At 41.7% G+C, this 20,787-nt stretch overlaps 1 protein-coding gene across 1 annotated transcript in view; it reads right to left on the bottom strand.

The window, feature by feature from the left end:
- The window catches only part of pik3c2a (phosphatidylinositol-4-phosphate 3-kinase, catalytic subunit type 2 alpha), an 88,688-nt gene that overhangs the window by 16,188 nt on the left and 51,713 nt on the right, over positions 1-20,787 (bottom strand). Inside the window, exons 9-19 of the mRNA XM_084060958.1 lie at positions 19,835-19,981; positions 19,208-19,241; positions 15,720-15,999; positions 7,662-7,784; positions 7,174-7,341; positions 6,555-6,672; positions 6,242-6,393; positions 3,922-4,113; positions 2,252-2,345; positions 1,509-1,603; positions 445-625 (exon numbers count right to left, since the gene is read on the bottom strand). Coding sequence (XP_083917084.1) covers positions 445-625; positions 1,509-1,603; positions 2,252-2,345; positions 3,922-4,113; positions 6,242-6,393; positions 6,555-6,672; positions 7,174-7,341; positions 7,662-7,784; positions 15,720-15,999; positions 19,208-19,241; positions 19,835-19,981 — 1,584 coding nt within the window. The remainder of the gene's footprint in view (positions 1-444; positions 626-1,508; positions 1,604-2,251; positions 2,346-3,921; positions 4,114-6,241; positions 6,394-6,554; positions 6,673-7,173; positions 7,342-7,661; positions 7,785-15,719; positions 16,000-19,207; positions 19,242-19,834; positions 19,982-20,787) is intronic.

The following is a 20,787-nucleotide window of genomic DNA, read 5'->3' as shown; positions in this document are numbered from 1 at the left end:
TTACACACACACACACACACACACACACAGCTTTTTACTGTGTTGCTATGTCACTCCATGACATCAGTTCCATTTCTCCCCCACAACTTTTGGTCACTTCATAAAAGTACTAATGGAATACATCCCAAATCTGCTGTCTTTCCCCAAAACAGACCAGTATATCTGCTGCTATGCCAGCCTCACGCACCTTATGTCTTACCTCAGGTACTTACAGCACCGGATAGATATCCGGTACCATGTGTAAATATGACGATAATTTGTTTGTTTTTTATTGATCTCTCTTATCCCTTGCCCCCCCCCCCCTTCTTCTATTTCCCTTTCTCTAATGGAAATAACAATAACGATGGAGCTTGTACAAAAACAAAATTTCACCCACTGAAAATGTTACACCTGTGATGTGACAATAAAGTTGATTCTGTTTCTGACACACACACACACACACACCTGTCTTGTGGACCCTCCAGCCTGTCTCACTCTCTCAGCCACGGCCCCCAGCAGGGTGACGAGGCGCGTCTGTTTGTCCAGCTCCATCCTCAGCCCTGCTCCACACAGACACAACAATGCCCCAAGGACCTGCTCATAGCGCCTCCCCCAGGCCGCGTCCTGCACTGCGTCCTTCAACAGCCTGTGAGAGAGGACAAAGACCCCCCGGGGACATTCAAGTAATTCACTCTTTGTGTGCATTTTGGTTCTCTATTCCGTCTGGAACAGTACCTCCATACGGTCTGCGCTGCCAATACATCAACCTGATTCATATTTTCTGAAACCAAGTTAATTAACTCATTCACTGCCTGAATTATTTCTGGCCGCGTTTGCCCACTGCCAAGATTTTTCATTGAAAAAAAATAGTACTCAGGAGCCGAGATACAGAATTTTTAAGTTTAAAGTTAACAAGGAAGTGGATGGGAGTCTAGATCTTCGAAAAATCATATCTCCTTGGTCTTTGGGTCAAATAAAAAAAAAAATGTAAAAAATAAATAAATAAATAAAAAGTCGTTTTAGTCGTTCTAGGCAGGCATGGCTTATAGGACAGAAGTCATTTTAGTCGTTCTAGGCAGGGAATGAGTTAAGATTTATTTTTTTTGCTACAAAGTAACTAGGATATAAATTAGTTAGTAATTGAAATAATAGTGAAAAGGAACCAGTTATGTAAATAGTGCTAATATTATTTAGATATTTTCCCACGACCGGCCCGTGGTAAAAATAAACTGTCACGCCAAAACTCTACATTAGATTGGGACATGAGCAGTGTGGCGAGTCTGACCTGTTCACATGGACACTGAAAGGGAAAAAACACAACACGTTCCGTGATGCACTTGTGTGCGGTGTGTCTCAGCCCTAAATCAAACTCATCCTCAAAGTATGTGATGTTAATCAGGACGACCCAGCGTCAACAAACAAGCCCCAGTTTTTAGAGCGAAGTTTCCGACAGTACTGCCAATTCCACATCTGTACAGAACAGAGAGGAGAATGCGTAATGCCTTGGTGCTGGTTAATTGGTCTCTTACCAGTAGAGGTAGTGGGCAATGTTGATGTTTCCCTGAGCTCTGGACAGCAGGAAGATTACCAGAGAACTCCGGAGATGAACTTCAAACTTCAACGCCTTGCACAGAGACAGAGAGACAGAGACAGAGACAGAGACAGAGACAGAGACAGAGACAGAGACAGAGACAGACAGAGAGAGAAGAGGGGGGAGAGAAAGAGATAGGGGGCATGGGAGAGAGACAAAAACTATGAGCCAGAGATTTACTGTAGTACAAGCCAGTGGTTTTCAACCTGTGGGTCGGCACCCCCAGGAGGGTCCCTACATGATTTTTGGGGGGGCCCCCCAGATGACAGTGTAGTGACAATTTAAGGACTTTTAAGACCCTTTAAATACATGAGAAAAAAAGAAAACTTTTGATGCATTACTGACTGCATCAAAAGTAATCAACAAACTATACTATAAAAACTGGTCAAACATTGGCCAGATTGTCAAATAATATAAGAAAGAGGCAAAAATAAATAAATAGCCAATCGTCTATTTTCACAATATTTAACAAGTACATTCCTAGTGCTTGTCAGGGTGGGGGGTCCCCCAGTTCAAAAGTGATTATTTTGGGGGGTAATGGCCTGAAAAGGTTGAGAGCCACTGGTATAAGCAAGCGAGAGAACAAATGACAGAGATCGAGCTAGAGAGGAGAGAGAGTGTGTGTGTGTGTGTGTGTGTGTGTGTGTGTGTGTGTGTGTGTGTGTGTGTGTGTGTGTATACCTGTACTAGCTGAGGCAGGTAATCTGCTAGTTCATCATCTGTACTGGACTCTATCCAACTGACAGCAATACTCCTCACCTCTGTGTCTGCAAACCTACACACACACACACACACACACACACACACACACACACACACACACACACACACACACACACACACACACACACACACACACACAGTTAGGTGAAATGCATGGTATGAAATCAAAACAACTCGTTTGTCAGTTTTTAAAGGAAGATCAGTCACGCCTGTCTACTCTACATGTACAGTATGTATATACTGTATGTTACGAAGGACGTTAGCGATATCCGGCACTGCGTCCGTATATGGACACAACGCCAGCGTGACGTAGTCTTACGACAGCATGGCATCATATCCTACCCATAATACTACGGTCATCAGTTGAGAAGCCAGTCGGGCAGTTCGGCGGCTTCCATAGTGATAAATAGCAATAATCCATAACAATAGAAAGAGTCATAAATACTCATAATATACTTAGAAACTAGGCCCATTCATCATAACTACTTAGGTGATTAAGGGAATTCCCCGGGCCTGTGGAACACTCCACAGCGGTCATATATCCGCCAGCACCTAGAAATATACAGTCCTTTTAGATTACTGAGGCTAACTCCTCAACACTGTAGGTTTAATAATTGTGCAATAGTGTGATAGTGATATTAGTTTTAAGACCAATTCTAGAATTAGGTCATATAAAAACATTGATTTCATTTATTTGGAACATTTGTGGTTGAAAACGAGATATTGATGAACAGAGCACAATAAAATACTTTTGTTCCTCAATTCATGCCAAATATTGGGCAACACAAACGTACATATAATTTTTAGCCATAACGTCTGATGTCAGACGTCTGATCCCATCCAAATTTAGGGACTTATGTAACAGGAAGTTCTCATGACAGGAAGCTAAATTAGGGAACATAAACATCTATAGTTTGGTAATATGATGAAGTGTTTATAGACCAAAAGTTCACATCCTTAATGTTACCGCTCTGAACTTCCTTTAATGGCAATTCAACAAACAATGTATAGTCGCATGTTGTCATAAACCAATGTACGCCTCCATTGACTAATATCAGACATAATTTGGGGGAATTAGTTTCTATAACATTATTGGAAGAACTAAAGCATTTTCTCCAAATTGAATTGTCCATTCTAGCATAATAGATTCTAGCAAAATAAAATAAACTAAAAGCTCATAAAGAGTTGTATCCCGACACGTTAAAAGATCTGCTATTTTTGAATAGTCAAAATATAAAATAGGGCCTAAGTGGGTAAAACCACCAACTTTTATTGTTTTCTAAATTACAACAATAAAAAGTGTAATTGTTCCAACCCTTAAAACTACCCCATTGTTTCATGGATACCAAATTAAAAAAGCCTTGGTGGCCAGATGTTAACTTAGCAAACAAGCTATAATTTCCAGTAGTAGTCATTATGCTAAGATGCAAATAAATGACACTGGGAGAAATTACCTTGTGGGCTTCTCTCTCCCCAACCCTCTATTGTACGCCAACGTTACAGTAAACTTGTTATATATTACAGCTATAAAAGTGAAGAAAAGGCCGCACACTCATAGTCACGATGTACAATCGACTGGATGTGTCTCCTGTGTAATGAGAGAAAACCTGTCATGCTGCAGTGCGTACTTGGAATCTAGGAGCTCCAGGGCCGTGACAGGAGCCAGCGGAGGCCAGTGGTGGACCAGGGAGTGGATGTGGGCAATGCTAGCCCAGTCCCAGCTGGGAGCACTGGCCAGAACCTTGGGGAGGCTGGCCTGGTGGTCCCTAAGACAGTGGAGTCTGTGGTCCCATAATAACTGTTGCTCTGTTCGCTTCAACCTGAGAGAGAGAGAGACAGACAGACAGACAGAAAGAGGAGGGGGGGGGGGCAGAAAGTTAGGCAGATTGATAAAGAGTGAAAACAGAACCAAGGAAGGTACAGTTGAGAGAGACGGGGAGAGAGACAAGTGAAGGCAGAGAAGGAGGAGTGATAGAGATCTGAGTTGAGCTAGGGTAATGAAACTCAACTGGATGTGAAACTGTTCATTCCATCACCTGTCCATTCCACAAGGCTCACTTAAATTGACAGTGATAAGCAGAACATTAACACACAAAGATAGGAAATAATTATGCTGATTGTTGCTGAGCTGTTGAGAGGTAGCATCTAGCTTAACAGGTTTTTTCTTTTATTATAGCATTAAAATGTGTGTTGTGAAATGAGACAGGCATCTGATTGTACAGTATCTAACCACTTAAAGATCCAAGTATAAAAGCACAGAATACTCAATTAAATGTGTATAGAAATACGATTCCTCAAGTTGAGCAATCATATTTAAATCAGTCTATAATGCATTTTCACCGTATTTACACTTTGATATTTATGTGGGTAGACACACTCAAATCACAATCTGTTTACTCAAGACACATCTTAATACCACATGCAAACAAGGCCAATCCAAAAGAAGCCTAAAACAGCCTTGTAAAGGCGGGTTCACTTCAGAATCACTATCTTTTCAAGCCTTTATCGGGACAGGCTGAATGTGCCGTGTATTTGTCTTTCGCAGAGATAGACACGCAATACAGGTCTCCAGGCAAAATCAAACTGGGGTGGTTGCGATTACGACTATGTGTTCGGTGCACTATCCAGTCAGCTACAAGTTCTCCTCACACACTCAGTGTGTTCGAAAAGTGGGCGAATCCAATCATATCCATTGAATGGAGCTCTGTGTGTTTAGGAGGCTGGCAGAGAGACAGAGTGCTGGCTGGCAGCAGGGATAAGAGGGCATTTAGATGGCAGACAGCTGGGATGGATCGCTCGCTCGCTCGCTCGCTCGCTCGCTCGCTCGCTCGCACGCGCGCGCACACACACACACACACACACACACACACACACACACACACACACACACACACACACACACACACACACACACACACACACACACACACACACACACACACACACACACACACACACACACACACACACACACACACACACACACACACACACACACACACACAGGGCTGTCCTGGTGGCTTTTATTTCCACTCGTGCAATTACATAAATGTAAGTAGGATGTGTTTGACAGAATTCTCTCATTCTCTGCTAGACTCCCAGTTAAGTGCAATTAAATTACGTATTTACTTCCTGGTGTCACCCTAATTTTCTCATCCAGCCGCATAAAGGGTTTGTGGTTTGAAGTCGTACGTCACACCCTAGAAGGTCAATTGTCACAGTCGATTCAAAGTCGACGTGTCAGGTGGAACATGTTGCGTTACTTATAGCCGAACATCATTGCGCGAGCATTTTAAACGTCACACTCTTCAAAATGCACTTATTTGTCAAAGAATTGTCAGGTCGGCACTGGAAAACGTTAAACAGCTGACAAATGCTGCTAATGCAGTCACAGTGCAGCATTACATTTGCGTAAGTGTATTGAGCATGTAAGCTGACATCACACACAATATGCTCCTGTTTACTGACTCTCTGGCTGAGCTTGTATTTGCTTTAAGTATGTAAGGTCCCATGTAGCTTTATTTCATTGGTAGTTTGAGCATGTAAGCTGATGAAAAGCTGTGAAGAGGCTCCTTGTACTCATTTGTCAACAATTTTCTTTACTCTCTTGACACAATGTAAATCAATCAACCAATTTATGATAGGGGATACAAATGCAATTATGATGATTAATATGATTAATAATTATAATAGTACTATAGTAGTAATAGCACTTAACGTGGAATTGGTCCCCAGTCAAAGATTGCTCTATACTTGTCTTCTTAAGCCCGAGATAAACTTCTAAGAAAATAGCAGATCTACAAGCTCACAACGTGTCGCGGTGCGACACGTTGTGAGCTTCTAGATCTCTTCATCTCCTTCAGTTTGTCTTCTTCTTACACTCATCTCCCGCATGGAGCAACATTGGCCTCCAGTGTAAATCCTTCAGATTATCTGACTGTCTCCTACCCGAAGTTAGAGGCTCGGCTGCAGATCTTTTCCAGCTTGCGTCGGAGGTCTGGGTCCAGAACCTCCAGGTCTGTGGGGGGCTCTGGGCTAGGCGCCGCGGGCGGGGCGGGCTCCACATAAAGCACATCCATTGTGGGGCTGGGGAAGTCCACCTGAACACATACATACAATCATTTCTATTGTATAATCAGCTCGTACATCTGCTATTTTAGATTTGTTTTAGAAAAATCTTGAAAGTGTGAGAACTACTGATTTAGAAGGCATTTGTAGAATCGGCCTCAGGTCTTAATGGTTTAGTATAACCAGTACTGACCTGTAACACGATTCTCTCAGCCAGGGCTCTCCGGCGCCCCCCTGTGGGGCCTGCTGCAGCTGCTGTCCCCTGGGGAGATGTCCACAAACACAGCAACTTGGTGCCTCTGGACAGAACCCTGAGACACGCACGCACACGCACACACATACACACAGATGGGAGAGAATTATAATGAAACACACTCACACTTTATTAACACATCAATAACACGCATTAGTAGGCTATAAGATGAACATAAGGACAACAGGCTATGTGCCCATGTCAACCACCTTCAGTAATTTGAGGGGGTATATTCTTAGTATACGAGCGGCCCCTCCGTCTTTGGACTAATACACATTTTTACTGAGATCCAATTGGCTCAGTTTCAGGAAGGCAGACAGCCACGGCGCCTGCAACTTTCATTGAAATGAACGGGCACGGGTGGCTACGTCCGTCGCCTCCTCTCCCATTACACAAACCTGTTAGTGATCAACTGTGATGGCTTTGAAGATTAACATGTCGATCGTGATCGACCGGTTGGTTACCACTGGTATATACATATTGTATACTCACATCATGGATACTTGCAAAAACATTCACTCAATACAAACAACAGGCAATGTTTAAACTTCGCTCTCACCGTCTGAAGTCAAACAGGGGCATAGAGACTTTCCCCAGAAGCTCAGGGCCTTTCCTCTGCTTATTGGAGTCCGGAGAGCCACTGGTGTTCTGGTTCAACACCCCATACAGAGACAGACTCAGGACCGACTCTAGAGGCAGTAGAGCCACCGCGATGGGGAAGTTGATTCTGAGACAGAGAGAGAAGGAAGAAGACATGGAGCTAAGATTGTGGCAGAATGTTGGAGATGTAATGCGGCACTGGGCCGACGTTTAGGCTACTCTTGGATGTGTTAATTGCTTGATTATTTGTTTATGAGAGAACTCTACTGTCTTGATGTGCGGGAGACAGGGAGGAAAGGAGAGGAGAGGAGAAGGGGAAGGGAGAGCAGTCGAGATGAAAGAAGAGGAAGAGGAGCAGAAAATGAGAGGGGGGAAGAAGAGAAGAGGAGGTGAAGAGGAGAAGATAGGAGTCATCCAGAGCAGGAGAGGAGCAGAGAGGTAACTTACAGTTCATCCCATTTGACGTGGTAGAAGAAGTTCTTGTAGGTTCCTACTTTCTTGGACTGGACTGGTTTAAACAGGTTTTTGTCGTTGTGGGTGAGGGCACACATCAGGTAGTACTTCTCAAAACTGAAAAGTAAACATCAGGAAATAAGATGTTACATTTTTCTAATTGATTGTATCTTATTTCCTAGCAACTACCGACTTACTCAGTGTCAATTTCTATATAGAGAACCATGTATTGCTTTTCAACATATTACTACATATAGGCCTATTACTTAAACAACAACAGCAAACATTAATAACTGTACACAAAAGTTTTCGCTCACTTCACAGCTCTTCCCTGCCTTTTGTAAAATTTTCCACTCCAAATAATGATGCAACCAATTGAATAAAAAAACCCGATCAAATCCACATTTTTGTTGCATGATATTACCACTTCTCCCTGGCTGCAAGTGACACGTACACAGTAAAATCCCCAGTGGTAATTCATCCATTTGTACACTCTCAGGGTTAAATTAACACAGAGGAATTTCACAGTGTCATATACACACATGGGAGGAAGATAGAACAAAAATATTATATACGAGCGTGGCCAAGTGACACATTTTTCTGTAGGAAAAATGGCTCATCCATTACCCAACGCCATCTGTGTGTGTTTGGCAGCACTATGGCCAGCCATGCTGTCGCAATACTGTGTGGTGAATGGGGTGACACCACACAGCAAGCCACCGGGGCACCAGATGGCACGCTAGCTAACACGTGCTGGGATTGGTTTTCAAGATAGTCAAAGGGGTGTTCTGCCCTCAATGCCCTCAATACCCTCATACCTGACTAACCTCACCAAAGTGAGTGACACCCACAGCCACAATACTAGAGGGAGCGACAAAAACGATCTGATAACACCCAGATTTTTGCACTATTACACCAAATCTCTTTCCCGAAAATAGATTATCTACAAGCTCACAACTGTGAACTATTTTTGCCAAATGTTCGCCCCAGAATAGGGACACTATTATACTTCATGTGGTTAAATGTTTTTACTAATAAAAAACATCATATCATTTCATAGTGAGCACTTTGGTCCAAAACACATTACAATACATTTTCTTTGTGGTTGGGTTTAGGTTTTTTGTCCCCCCCCCCCCCCCCGCGTCATTTAGTTGATGCCAATTCCCTCCATGTGTATGTGGTCCCTGCCAGTGTTGCCAGATTTTGCGAGAAACAAGAGGCCAGGTCTACGAGAACAAGGCCAAAAGAAGGGACCAGTTTTACCCGCTTGAAGCGCTACATACATCTACAAGCTCACAATGCGTTGCGACAGCCTGTAGATCTGCTATTTTCAAAAGAATCTCGAAAATAAAGTAATATTTGGAATATTTTTTGAAACATTTTAACAACACAAATCTTGTATGGGGGGGGGGTCCCTGGCACAAAATATTTATAAAAAACATATTCATTTGGGGGTCCTTGACATTTATGGTTGTTGGTTTAAACAACACTAGGAAACAAGCCCAAATAAGCAACTATACTTAATTAAGAAACAAGCCCAAAAATATGCAACCCCCAACAACCAATATTTACAAGCAAATTTACAGAAAAACAAGCCCAAAGTTGCTTAATAAGCGGACATGGCAACACTGCTGGCGAGCACTGTTGGTCTGTGGAGTTTGTAGACATCAAACACATGCTCTCTCTGATACACACAGAGACACCAGCTGCTTCTTTACACCTGACAGTGAGGAGGTTCACTGTCAAAGAACAGAGACCCATTGGTTTTCATGAGACCTGTGTATTTTACTATTAGGCCCGTCGCAATTATTACATAATCGTCTAATCGCAATTATTTGAGATCATTTTTGAACATTTCCACATTTACATGTGGTAAAAAAAACATAATAAAAGGCTTTGAAAAGAGGCTCACACATTCTCTCCCAATTGATCTCCCAGTTGAAGAGGTGCCGTTGGTTTTTGTGTCTTTCTCGGACCTTAACTGACGTCCATAGTATCACGTACAGTATATACATCTGCTGCTATGCTCATGCACCTTTATATCTTACCTAGGCCTGTCACTCTTACCTAAGTGCCAGTGAAAAAGGTATTACCTTTTTCACTGGCACTTTGTCTGAAATCAATGTCAGAAAGACTGACTGACATGATCTGGCTGCATTGAAGTGGGTTATATTGTTCAGAATTGTTTTAAAATGTTCTAGTATAATTAAAGCAAAGTGATTTGGGGTAGAAAATCGCAATAAATCGCAGAATCGAATCGAATATCAATTAATCGCAGAATCGCAATTTTAATCGAATCGGCACCCTAGGAAACGATTTTGAATCGAATCGTGAGGTACAGTAAGTGAATCGTGACACCCCTAATCTTACCTCAGGTACTATGTGTAAATATATAGATAATTTGTTTGTTTTCTTTGATTGATCTCTGTTCCCCCTTACCCCCCTTTTTCCTTTTTTCTATGGAAATAACAAAAACGACAAAAATGCATTTCACCCACTATTTTACTTCTGTAAACCTGTGATGTGACAATAAAGCTGATTCTGATTCTGCCGCGGCCAGCCAGTAGGAGGCGCTAGTGCAGCAACAAGGACACACAACCCCCTGCCAAGCTGAGACAACAGTCTCAGACACACTGCCTGAGTTAATAAGGAACAGCAGCATTACAACATTATATTTAATAGGCTGAAACATGACAATAAATCCACATGGGGACAGTGGAATATCTGTTCTGGTGCTACGATGAGCTGAATATGATTGGTGTCTTTGGTATGAGCGCTCCGCAGCAACACTCAACAGTACAGGATTATAAATAGCTCTTGGAGCAGAGGCTCTGTTGGCATTATACAGGCTGTCATTAACTAGTTCCTCTGTCTTTATGGAGGTCTTTACACTGCCTGCTAGACGCACTCAATGGATGGCACTGGAAAACTGTAGGAAGAGATTTATGTTAACCACTTAAAAACCATAGCGACCCTATTTTGGGCATGTCATAATAGGCAAACATTCGGTGACTATAAATGGTAAAAGGAGGGGACCAAGAACGTAACCCTGGGGAACCTTGCACAACAATATAGGGTTTAATTGGTTAAGCTTTTTTATTTTATTTTCAATTAATCTATCTTTTTTTGACTGTCTACCTACTTGCCTACCTGTTTTCCCATCTGCATGTATATCTATCTGTCTGTCTGTCTGTCTGTCCATTTATGTGTCTGTATGCCCAGAAACATCCCGAGTGTAATTTAACCCAAACAGGGTAATAATGGATGAAAATTGACCCGTAAGGGCTTTTATGTATCAGTCAATATGTCTGCGTATGCATCTGTCTTTCTGTGTATCCATCTGTCTGTCTACTAACCTTATATTTCATATCTGTAAATTCCTGAAAGGAACATGGTCATTCAACTACCCTTTATGCTTCTATCTTTATATCGACAGACTTCAGGAAGGTTGAGAGAGAGAGAGAGAGTGCAGGAGAGACAGACAGTAGGAAAGATGAGGGGCAGTCAACGTAGGACATACAGACAGTAGGAAAGCTGAGAGGGATACAGTGTAGGACAGTGGTTCTCAAAGTTTTTCATGTCAAGGACCCCCAAATTGACACTTATTAGCCCGCGGACCCCCATTTAAAAGGATATGCCAGGGACCCCCATAAGAGAAGATTTTTACGTCTCTAGCGGTGATTCTCAACCATTTTGACATGCATTAGGCTACGGACCCCCATTTAATGACATTTCTATCTCTGGGACCCCAATTTATATCCTAAAATCAGTGATAATGTAACTCTGAGAGTGTACAAATGGAACCAAATGGACCTGTTAGGGTCCATTTGGTTCCATTTGTACACTCTCAGAGTTACAGACCCATAAGGGTCCATTTGGTTCCTTACTATCCATGATTTAGCTGGGGACCCCCTGGAACTCCCTCAAGGACCCCTGAGGGTCCCCGGACCCCACTTTGAGAACCAAGGGTGTAGGAGAAACAGACCGTAGGAGAGCTGAGAGGGAGACAGTGTAGGAGAAACAGACCGTAGGATTACAATAGAGAAAGCTGTGGTGGAGTTTGATGCTACATCAACGCCATATTTGGGTGGTTAGTGAGCCCGCCTGGGAAGCCAAGTTTGCAGGTTCGATGCCAGGCCAGGTCAGCAATGTGTCGATGTGTGTCCCTGAGCAAGACCCTGAACCCCTATTTGCTCCCCGAACGGCGCTCACTGCTCCTGGTTGTTATAGGATGGGTAAAAGCAGAGGACAAAGTTCACGTATGTGCAAATATACAGTGACAAAAAAACAGTCCAAGGAGTGGGGACTATTCTATTCTATCAACATGTGTGTGGAGGTGGAGGTCTTAACCACTACACCACCGACAGGGCTTTGAAGAGTGCTATTTAAACTGGTCTCCCACTGAGAAGGGGGACGGTCAGAAATACATCTCTTCTATTGTCTGGTTTTAAAACAAAATGCTGCTCAACTGTATGGCGTTTCTCTTTTTTTCCTTCCTTGAGTGGACGGCTTATATCAGAGATGTTTTCATTGCAACCAAACACCACACCAGCTGATTCTTATCATTCCCTCTTCCGACAGGACTGTCTTACATGGTTGTTTATCTGTTTTAAGTAGTTTTCATGACCCTTTAAGCGGTAGAGGTTAGATTCAATTTGATTAGGAGTTTGCACTGAGTAATGGCACATGACCAGAGCTGGTGCGGGCATGGTGGCTTTCAGCACAGCTTGATGGAAGAGAATCTCTTCCACATGCACGGACGAACATTAACCACTTCCAAGCTATAATTTAAAAAACATTAAAAAATGTCCCTTTTTATTTATAGTGATTTTACTAACACATTGTCAGTTTGTAGATCAATTATTTTTAGACACAATGGAAACAAGTCCCCAGGACTTTGTTGCCTAATGTTTTACTGAACCTCCGTGCAGGGAAATCGGACATTGAGCATTATGAGCACTTTTACTTTTAGTACTTGAGTATATTTTGATTGCAATACTTTTGTACTTTTACTCAAGTACATTTTCAACACTGGTACTTTCACTTGTAACAGAGCATTTCTACTTTTTACTTAAGTGCACAATGTGAGTACTTCTTCCATCACTGTAGTGTGACGGTGCAGAGTGGAAACGTTGGCTCAGCTCTGTTCCAGACACGGTGCAGATAAAACCAGCAGGGTGTAACTAGACACCGTCGTGGAAAAATAAGACACGCACCATGACAACACTGGAGCCACCACCGGGCTCAAGGAGTGGAAGACAACAACAGGACTATCGCACAATGGTTCTCACAACCTTTTCATGTCAAGGACCCCCAAATTGATACTGTACTTATGTATTTTGGGGTGCGGACCGGACCCCTTCCATCCGAAAATGTTTCGTGCCAGGGACCTCCAGAAGCAAATATTTGAGTTAAAGAATGTTCACTTTAAAGATATGTATATGCAGACCCTTCTAAAGAAAATGTAATATTGTGGAAAAGTTCATTTTCTTAAAAAAGTGAAACTTTCATATATTCTAGATTCATTGCGAATAAAGTGAAATATTTAAAACCTTTTTTGTTTTATTCTTGATGATTATGGCATCCAGCTGATGAAGATATTCGAATATTACATGAGACCACTCACAAAAAAAGATTTATAATACAGAAATGTCGAGCATCTGAAAAGTATGTTAATTTATGCACTCAACACTTGGTCTGGGCTACTTTTGAACAAATGATTTCATCAATGGGGCGTGGAATGGAGGTGATCAGCCTGTGGCACTGCTGAGGCGTTATGGAGGCCCATGTTTAAGCTCATCTGTATTGTTAGGTCTAGTGTCTCACACCTTTCTCTTGACAATAGAATATATTCTCTTAGGGGTCACTGTGGGCAGGTGCAAAAGCACTGTGGGCAGGTGCCAAGTCCGGCTTGGAAAAGGAAATCAGCATCTCCATAAAGCTCGTCAACATACGGAAGCACAAAGTGCTCTAAAATATCCTGATAAATGGCTGTGTTGACTCTGGACTTAATAAAACACAGTGGACCAATACCATAACATGACATGGCACCCAAAATCATTACTGACAGTGAAAACTTCCCTCTGGAGTCAACACAGCCATCTATCAGGATATTTTAGAGCACTTTGTGCTTCCGTATGTTGACAAGCTTTATTGAGTTGCTGATTTCCTTTTCCGGCAGGACTTGGCACCTGCCCACAGTGCTAAAACTACTAGAATATAAGAAAGTTTCACTTTTTGAATTATTTTATGGAAGAAAATGAACTTTTCCACGATATTTCAAAGATTTGCAAAATCTTTCAATGATTTTTCAAAAATAGCAGATCTACAAGCTCATCAATCGCACTAATAATAAACATTCAAAGACGTGTGGGAGTTACAGGCACTTCTCATTAATTTATCCAGCCGATTACGTTTCTGTCAAAGTCTAAAAGCTAGAGGTGACTGAAGACACAAATATGTGTTTTTGAAGACAGCACAGAACTGTGCATTCTCAGGGAGAAATACAACACCATCTCAGAGAGACAGAGACACAGCACGTCATGTCACTGCTACACCGCGCCCGCGCGCGTGTGTGTGCGCACACACAGAGGATGTTTGAGAACTCATCCTGTATATGAGCACTGAGAAGTGAAGTGGAGCGTGGGAGGCTCTAATAATACTGAGCCAGTGGGTGTTCCCGATGAAAGGTTTTAATAACACCCCCTGAGTGTGTTATTAAGAACTTTATTCATCAAAGGATTTATCTGAAGAGGCCTAACTGACCCTGGCCTGCACATAGAAATGTATATATCAAGTAGTCTAGTAGTCAAAAAGAACTCTCTCTTTGGACAAGCCTTAAGCAAGGCACTTAACCCCAAACCTTTTCAGTGGCCATAATTACACGAGTGTGGTTGCACTAGACAGCTTCCTGTGGCCAACAGTAGTTAGTGCTTCTACTTAGTTGCTAATTCTGTATAATATGTACAGTACGTATAATAATAAGATGAACTGACTGCAGTGCTGCTGCTGAATGAAAACAGGATAAATACATGAAGGGTGACTGGAATATTGACTACCGCTTTATAAAGTGCAAATAAAAGGGACCAATTCAGGGTAAACACATGAAATGGGCCTTCTACAATGTCGACCATTGTGTCCAGCGTTAATGTGGGATAGACAGATTAAACAGGACTTTTAATTTGTGTGTACTTCATTTAGGGTTTGGGCGATATGACTTCAAATCAATATCACATTTATTTCAAAACCTTTGCCTTGATGAACTATTATTTGAAAGCTCGTACGCCATGCGACGTACGCCACCATTGTACGAAGTTCTGTGTAATACAGGGCTCAAGTGGTTATTCAGACTAAACGATTTAGTCGATTACTAAAGTAATCTATCATATTTTTTTGTGTCAATTCATTGTTAATATAAAAATAAATAAAAAGAATATCACAAAAAAACCTGCTTCTCGATTAATCAATTAACATACATGAGCAAGATTAACACATTGTGTGCCAGAGGTTTATTAAAATAGGGTACGTTCAGTGCCAGCATATCTTCCATCCACTTACGTCGATATGTTTCGTGCTGTAGAAGCCCCGACGCGGAAGTGCATGTAAACAAAGCGTGTGTGCGAGACGGCGGAGGGTCCCGACTAACGCCTGGAACAATAATATTTCTAACGCGATCCTCCATTGCAGAGTGATCGCCGATCGAAAACGGCTCACTTCCACCGCGTTAAAAAGAAATGGAGATATTAAGCTTTTAGTCAAGGAGAACATTGGAGCGGCCGACCGGAAGCATTTCTGACATGGATCGACATCCGGCCTCTCCTTCTCAGAGACTCCTTGGATGATCCCAAAGTTTCGTTAGAGCGCCCCACGTGGGAAAAATATATATTTAAAAAATGGGCCAAAACGGTCCGGACCGTTTATGGCACTCAATGTGTTAAGTGGTTTAGAGGTTTTACATTTTGATATATTTTGGGTTAATTGCCCAGGCCTTAACTTAATTCCCAGCAAAGTGCCTGTCAAAATACGTTTATTTAATTCTCTGCCTTATATTACCTGCTGACCCAGTTGGTAGGGATGCCGTGCATGGCGAACAGCGTGAACTGCAGGTGGTCCGTGGTTCCGGAGGCCTCCCGGCTGCCTCTCCCCTCTGAGAGCTCCGCCTCCACGCCAGCGTTGGGAGCGGAGGAGGCGGATGATGAGTCAGAGGAAGAAGAGGAGGAGGCGATGATGAAGGAGGAGGACGCGGGGCAGAAGGAGCGCAGGTAGAGCTTGGCCAGGTTGTAGACGGCCTCGGTCAGGAGAGACATGCCTTCCTCCACAGCGCTGGTGTGACCTGAGATGGTGGTAGTGAGGTGGTGGGGAGGACAGTTTTTTTAGTATCCCAAAAGGAGGAAATTCAATATTAGCAGTGTGTTCACACGCTGAATTTAACCCATTATGACCTGAGGCCGATTCTGCGAATGGGCTCTGTCGGGTGGAAACCTCATACGTCCAAAACTGTTACTTTTCAGGATTCAACAAAAATAGCAAAAGTAGCAGATCAACAAGCTCAAAACGCATCGCTTCGCGCCGCGTTTCGAGCTTGCAGATCGGCTACTTTAGGTACTTTTGTGTGACGCTGTAGTGTGATGAAGTTGGGCATTCATTTACGAAAAAACACAAAAAGTTAGAATATGGAGATAAGAGGTTTCTGCCCGACAGCAACGAAATGCCTTCTAAATCTTAACAGTTTTCTGAAAAACCTATGTTTCTATATAAAGGTAAAATAAAAAACGACACAGATGCTTTCCCGGATTTAAAGATATAACATGAACGTATAGGCTTTCCAGGTCTAAGTGGGTTAAAGCTGCATTGAGGGATGATATGTTTGGCCTGGATATATAATTATAATTTAATATGTCGTCACTGTCAGGTGGAAACCTTGCATGTCCAAAAAGTTACTTTTCAGAAAATAGGAAAAAAAAGACTGTTCCAGTGGATCCAATGTAGTTATTATTTAGTCACAAGCTCTTCTCATAGGTTACATATTCTTAAAAGGATCCCTGGCTAATAAGCCTTATATGCCTTAACACATTATAATTGCCCACTATAACCATAATTTCAAACACCATAAATATTGTATTTATTTTAGAAATAGTTAATCTTTTACTCAAGCGGAACGCCCGTAGCAAGTTGATGCTTGCCATGTGCGGTCCAGCCCAATGGAATGTATGGAATGCATTTGCTAAATGCATTCTATTTAAAATATCGTTTTGATGCTCATATTAACCATAGGACTTATCAAATCGTTTTTTTATTAGCACATGCATTCCATACATTCCATAGGGCTGGACCACACACGGACAAATTACATCATCAACTTGTGACGGTCGTCACAACTTGAGTAAAAGATGAACAATTTCTAAATTAAATAAAATATCTAAGGTGTTTTTCATTTAACCCATTGAGACCTGAAGCCGATTCTACATGTCTCCTAAATCTCAACAGTATTCTGAAAAACGAATGTTTCTATATCAGTGGTGCTCAATCTTTTTCATGTCAATGACCCCCAACATTATATGTATTTGGCCGCAGACCCCCATCAAAATATTTTGTTCCAGGGACCCCCCAGAAGCAAAGATTTGAGTTAAAAATGTTCGCTTTAAAAATATATATATTCAAAGATTTGCACACATTTTCACGATTTTTCAAAAATAGCAGATCTACAAGCTCGTAGCGCGGCACTCGGTGCCGCGCTATGAGCTTGTATATCTGCTATTTTTGAATAGCCCAAAGTGTAAAATAATGCTTTTTTTAGCTCAAATCTAAAAATGACACAGTTTCAGGTCTTAATGGGTTAAAACCCACCGACAGACTTAACCACATTCACATACAATTTTATTTTTTTCAAACAGTACATTTAATCTACCATCTGTATCTCATCACTTGACATGATAACAACTCTAGCGGTCTAGCTATGTTTGTCCCTCTTTAACTGCTGTAGTCTCTTGGGTGCGTGGGTATTTTGATGGACAAGGAATGGGGACACGGGGGCAGTTGCCGCAAGGGAGTTCGTTTCTTTGGAAACACAACTGCTTCTTTATCGTAATTTTCCATGTTTATCCATAGGGATAAACAAGAAGACCTCAGTTTTCCATATAATCATCCATTCCCTATGCCAGAATATTCGTAGGTGGCTACAATGACAAACAGGGAACCATTAATGAAGTGAGGATCATGGAAGGGTCATGGTGTTGCTTCTTCACACAAAACAAACCCCCTGATCTCCTGTTTGCCCAAAACAGTGCTCCAGTGTTTTTCTACGTAGCGCATGTGCAACATTCTGCACCGTCAACATACATCTCTAACCTGTCCTGGGGTGATGCGGGTTCAAAGGTAATGGAAAGGTCATGGCGGGTCTCGTCGTCATCTCATCTCAGAAAACTTGTTTATTCTCACGTATGCCTATTGCAGTTTACAGTTTAGGCATTTAGCAGACACTCTTAACCCATTGAGACCTGAGGCCGTTCTACATGTCTCCTAAATCTCAACAGTTTTCTGAAAAACGTTTGTTTCTATATATCAGTGGTGCTCAATCTTTTTCATGTCAAGGACCCCCAAAATGATACGTATTTGGCCGCGGACCCCCATCAAAATATGTTGTTCCAGGGACCCCCAGAAGCAAAAATTTGAGTTAAAAATGTTCGCTTTAAAATATATATATTCAAAGATTTGCACACATTTTCACGATTTTTCAAAAATAGCAGATCTACAAGCTCGTAGCGCGGCACTCTGTGCCGCTCTATGAGCTTGTAGATCTGCTATTTTTGAATAGCCCAAAGTGTAAAATAATGCTTTTTAGCTCAAATCTAAAAATGACACAGTTCCAGGTCTTAATGGGTTAATCCAGAGCGACTTACAGTAAGAAAGGACACAAGATAATACATCATAATACACATAATACATCTAATGCATAAAAATAGTCATCTAATAATAAAGTAATACATAAGTAAACCAATAATCTAATAATAACTAATACATACGTAAACCAAGAACCTATCATCAGCCTACATTGAAACTGACCTGACAGATGCCAGGTCAACAATGACCTGGCATCTGTCTATTGCGTCACACCTAGAGTAGTTTTATGATGCATGATATCTCCAGTCCAACGTCAATGTGTGGTCCTTGAACTTTCTCAGTTACACTAAAGTGCTACAGTATGTAAGTTACAACTATTATCTCTCTAGATCTAAACTACTCTGGAACAAATTAATTATATATTAAATATCTTCATTACATTTGACCTACTGCGGTGCTGCTATGCACTTAGGATTAAGAATAAGATCGTAGTTGTGAGTGTGTGTGTGAGAGTGTGTGTGTGTGTGTGTGTGTGTGTGTGTGTGTGTGTGTGTGTGTGTGTGTGTGTGTGTGTGTGTGTGAGAGAGTGTGAGTGTGAGTGTGAGTGTGTGTGTGTGTGTGTGTGTGTGTGTGTGTGTGTGTGTGTGTGTGTGTGTGTGTGTGTGTGTGTGTGAGACTGAGGACAGATGCATGACACTCACCATTTGATGATCCTCCTGATGACCTGGACCCAATCTACACATCAGAAACACAATGACATAATTGGAATAGACACATACAAACACAAAACAAGGATGTGCACGTGTGTGTGTCTGTGTGTCTGTGTGTGTCGATTTGACTTCCCAACATAGATGAACATGAACTGCTATTAGTACATACAGTATACTATAAACTATGAGCCTTGTGTGCCTGCGTGCGTGGGTCGTGGGTGTGTGCGTGGGTAAGTGTGTGTGTGGGTGTGCTAGGGCTGTCACAATCGTAATCGTAATTTCTCTTGACAATTAAATGTCACACAAATAATTGCAATTAACAACTTAATGTGTTTTTGGCATTGAACATTGTAACATATTACATAAAAATGTCATTTATGTTTGCCTTTATGCTTCGTAAACAGAAATTGATTGCACAGGCCAGAGAAGAAATTACTGACATCCTTTCATAATCTTAACAAAATGTTAAAAGAATAGTGGAAATAGCCGCTCTAAAAGCTCACAACGTGTTGTGAGCTTATTATTTCGCGAAATAATTGCCATTATCGCCAAATAATTGTGATCAGGCGATTATGTAATAATTGTGACAGGCCTAGCATGTGTGTTTATTCATCCTACCTCAGGTGAGCGGGTCCTGGGCAAATTAACAGCGTGACGCAGCCTCTTAACGGCCTCTGTGATTGGCTGAGTCTCCACCTCGTCCAGTGCACAGCAGAGATTCTTCACCGTCTGTATGACCCTGTCTACTGTCTTATACTGAGTACTCTACACACACACACACACACACACACACACACACACACAGACAAGACAAAGACAAAGGTGCAAGTACACACATACAAAGATTATAACATCTGTGTGTATTATTAAATTAACATTCTAATCTAAAACTTTATTTCAAGGACCCCATAACTCTGAGAGTGTACAAATGTTCACAATTTGTACACTCTCAGAGTTACAGACCTGTAAAGGTCCATTTGGAACCCGCTCAAATGGACCCAAGACGGTCCCTGGACCCCACCTCACTTTTGAGAACCACTGTTCTAATCGGTTATGTTATGCTATCAAATATCCATAATGTATTTGTGTTGCTGCAAACTATATCTGGTGTTCTACTGTATGTACGTGTATGTGTCTTTTAAAGAAACACAATAAAATAAAAACCAAGGTAGTTTTTTTACAACCATAGGCAACATATGAACAATCAATACAATACTTTAATTGACTGAATGTATCACTGTCAATTCCATTTACTGAACTATCTATTGTTCAGGTACAAACACAAATGTTAACACAGCTAGCACTTTTATGCTGGAAACTGTGGGTCAGGCAGTTAAATTCATGCATGCGTGTAACATACACATGTGTGCATTTTACTGAAATGTACACATTCCACATGTACTTAGTCCTCTATAGTATACTGTACATTCACTGTATGCCGTGTTTCTATTTTTGGCCAGCTCCAATTAAAGTGAACTCCACAGCTGAGAGGAGTGGAAAAGAGGAGGAGGAGGAGAGGAGAGCGTTGGTTTGTAAAATCAAGGCTCTGCTATAAGTCTCAATCTGCACTC

The sequence above is a fragment of the Gymnoscopelus microlampas genome (assembly GCF_963454915.1).
Source record: "Gymnoscopelus microlampas genome assembly, chromosome: 6".
NCBI classification, from domain to species: domain Eukaryota; kingdom Metazoa; phylum Chordata; class Actinopteri; order Myctophiformes; family Myctophidae; genus Gymnoscopelus; species Gymnoscopelus microlampas.
This window is presented reverse-complemented; position numbering and strand designations above follow the sequence as displayed.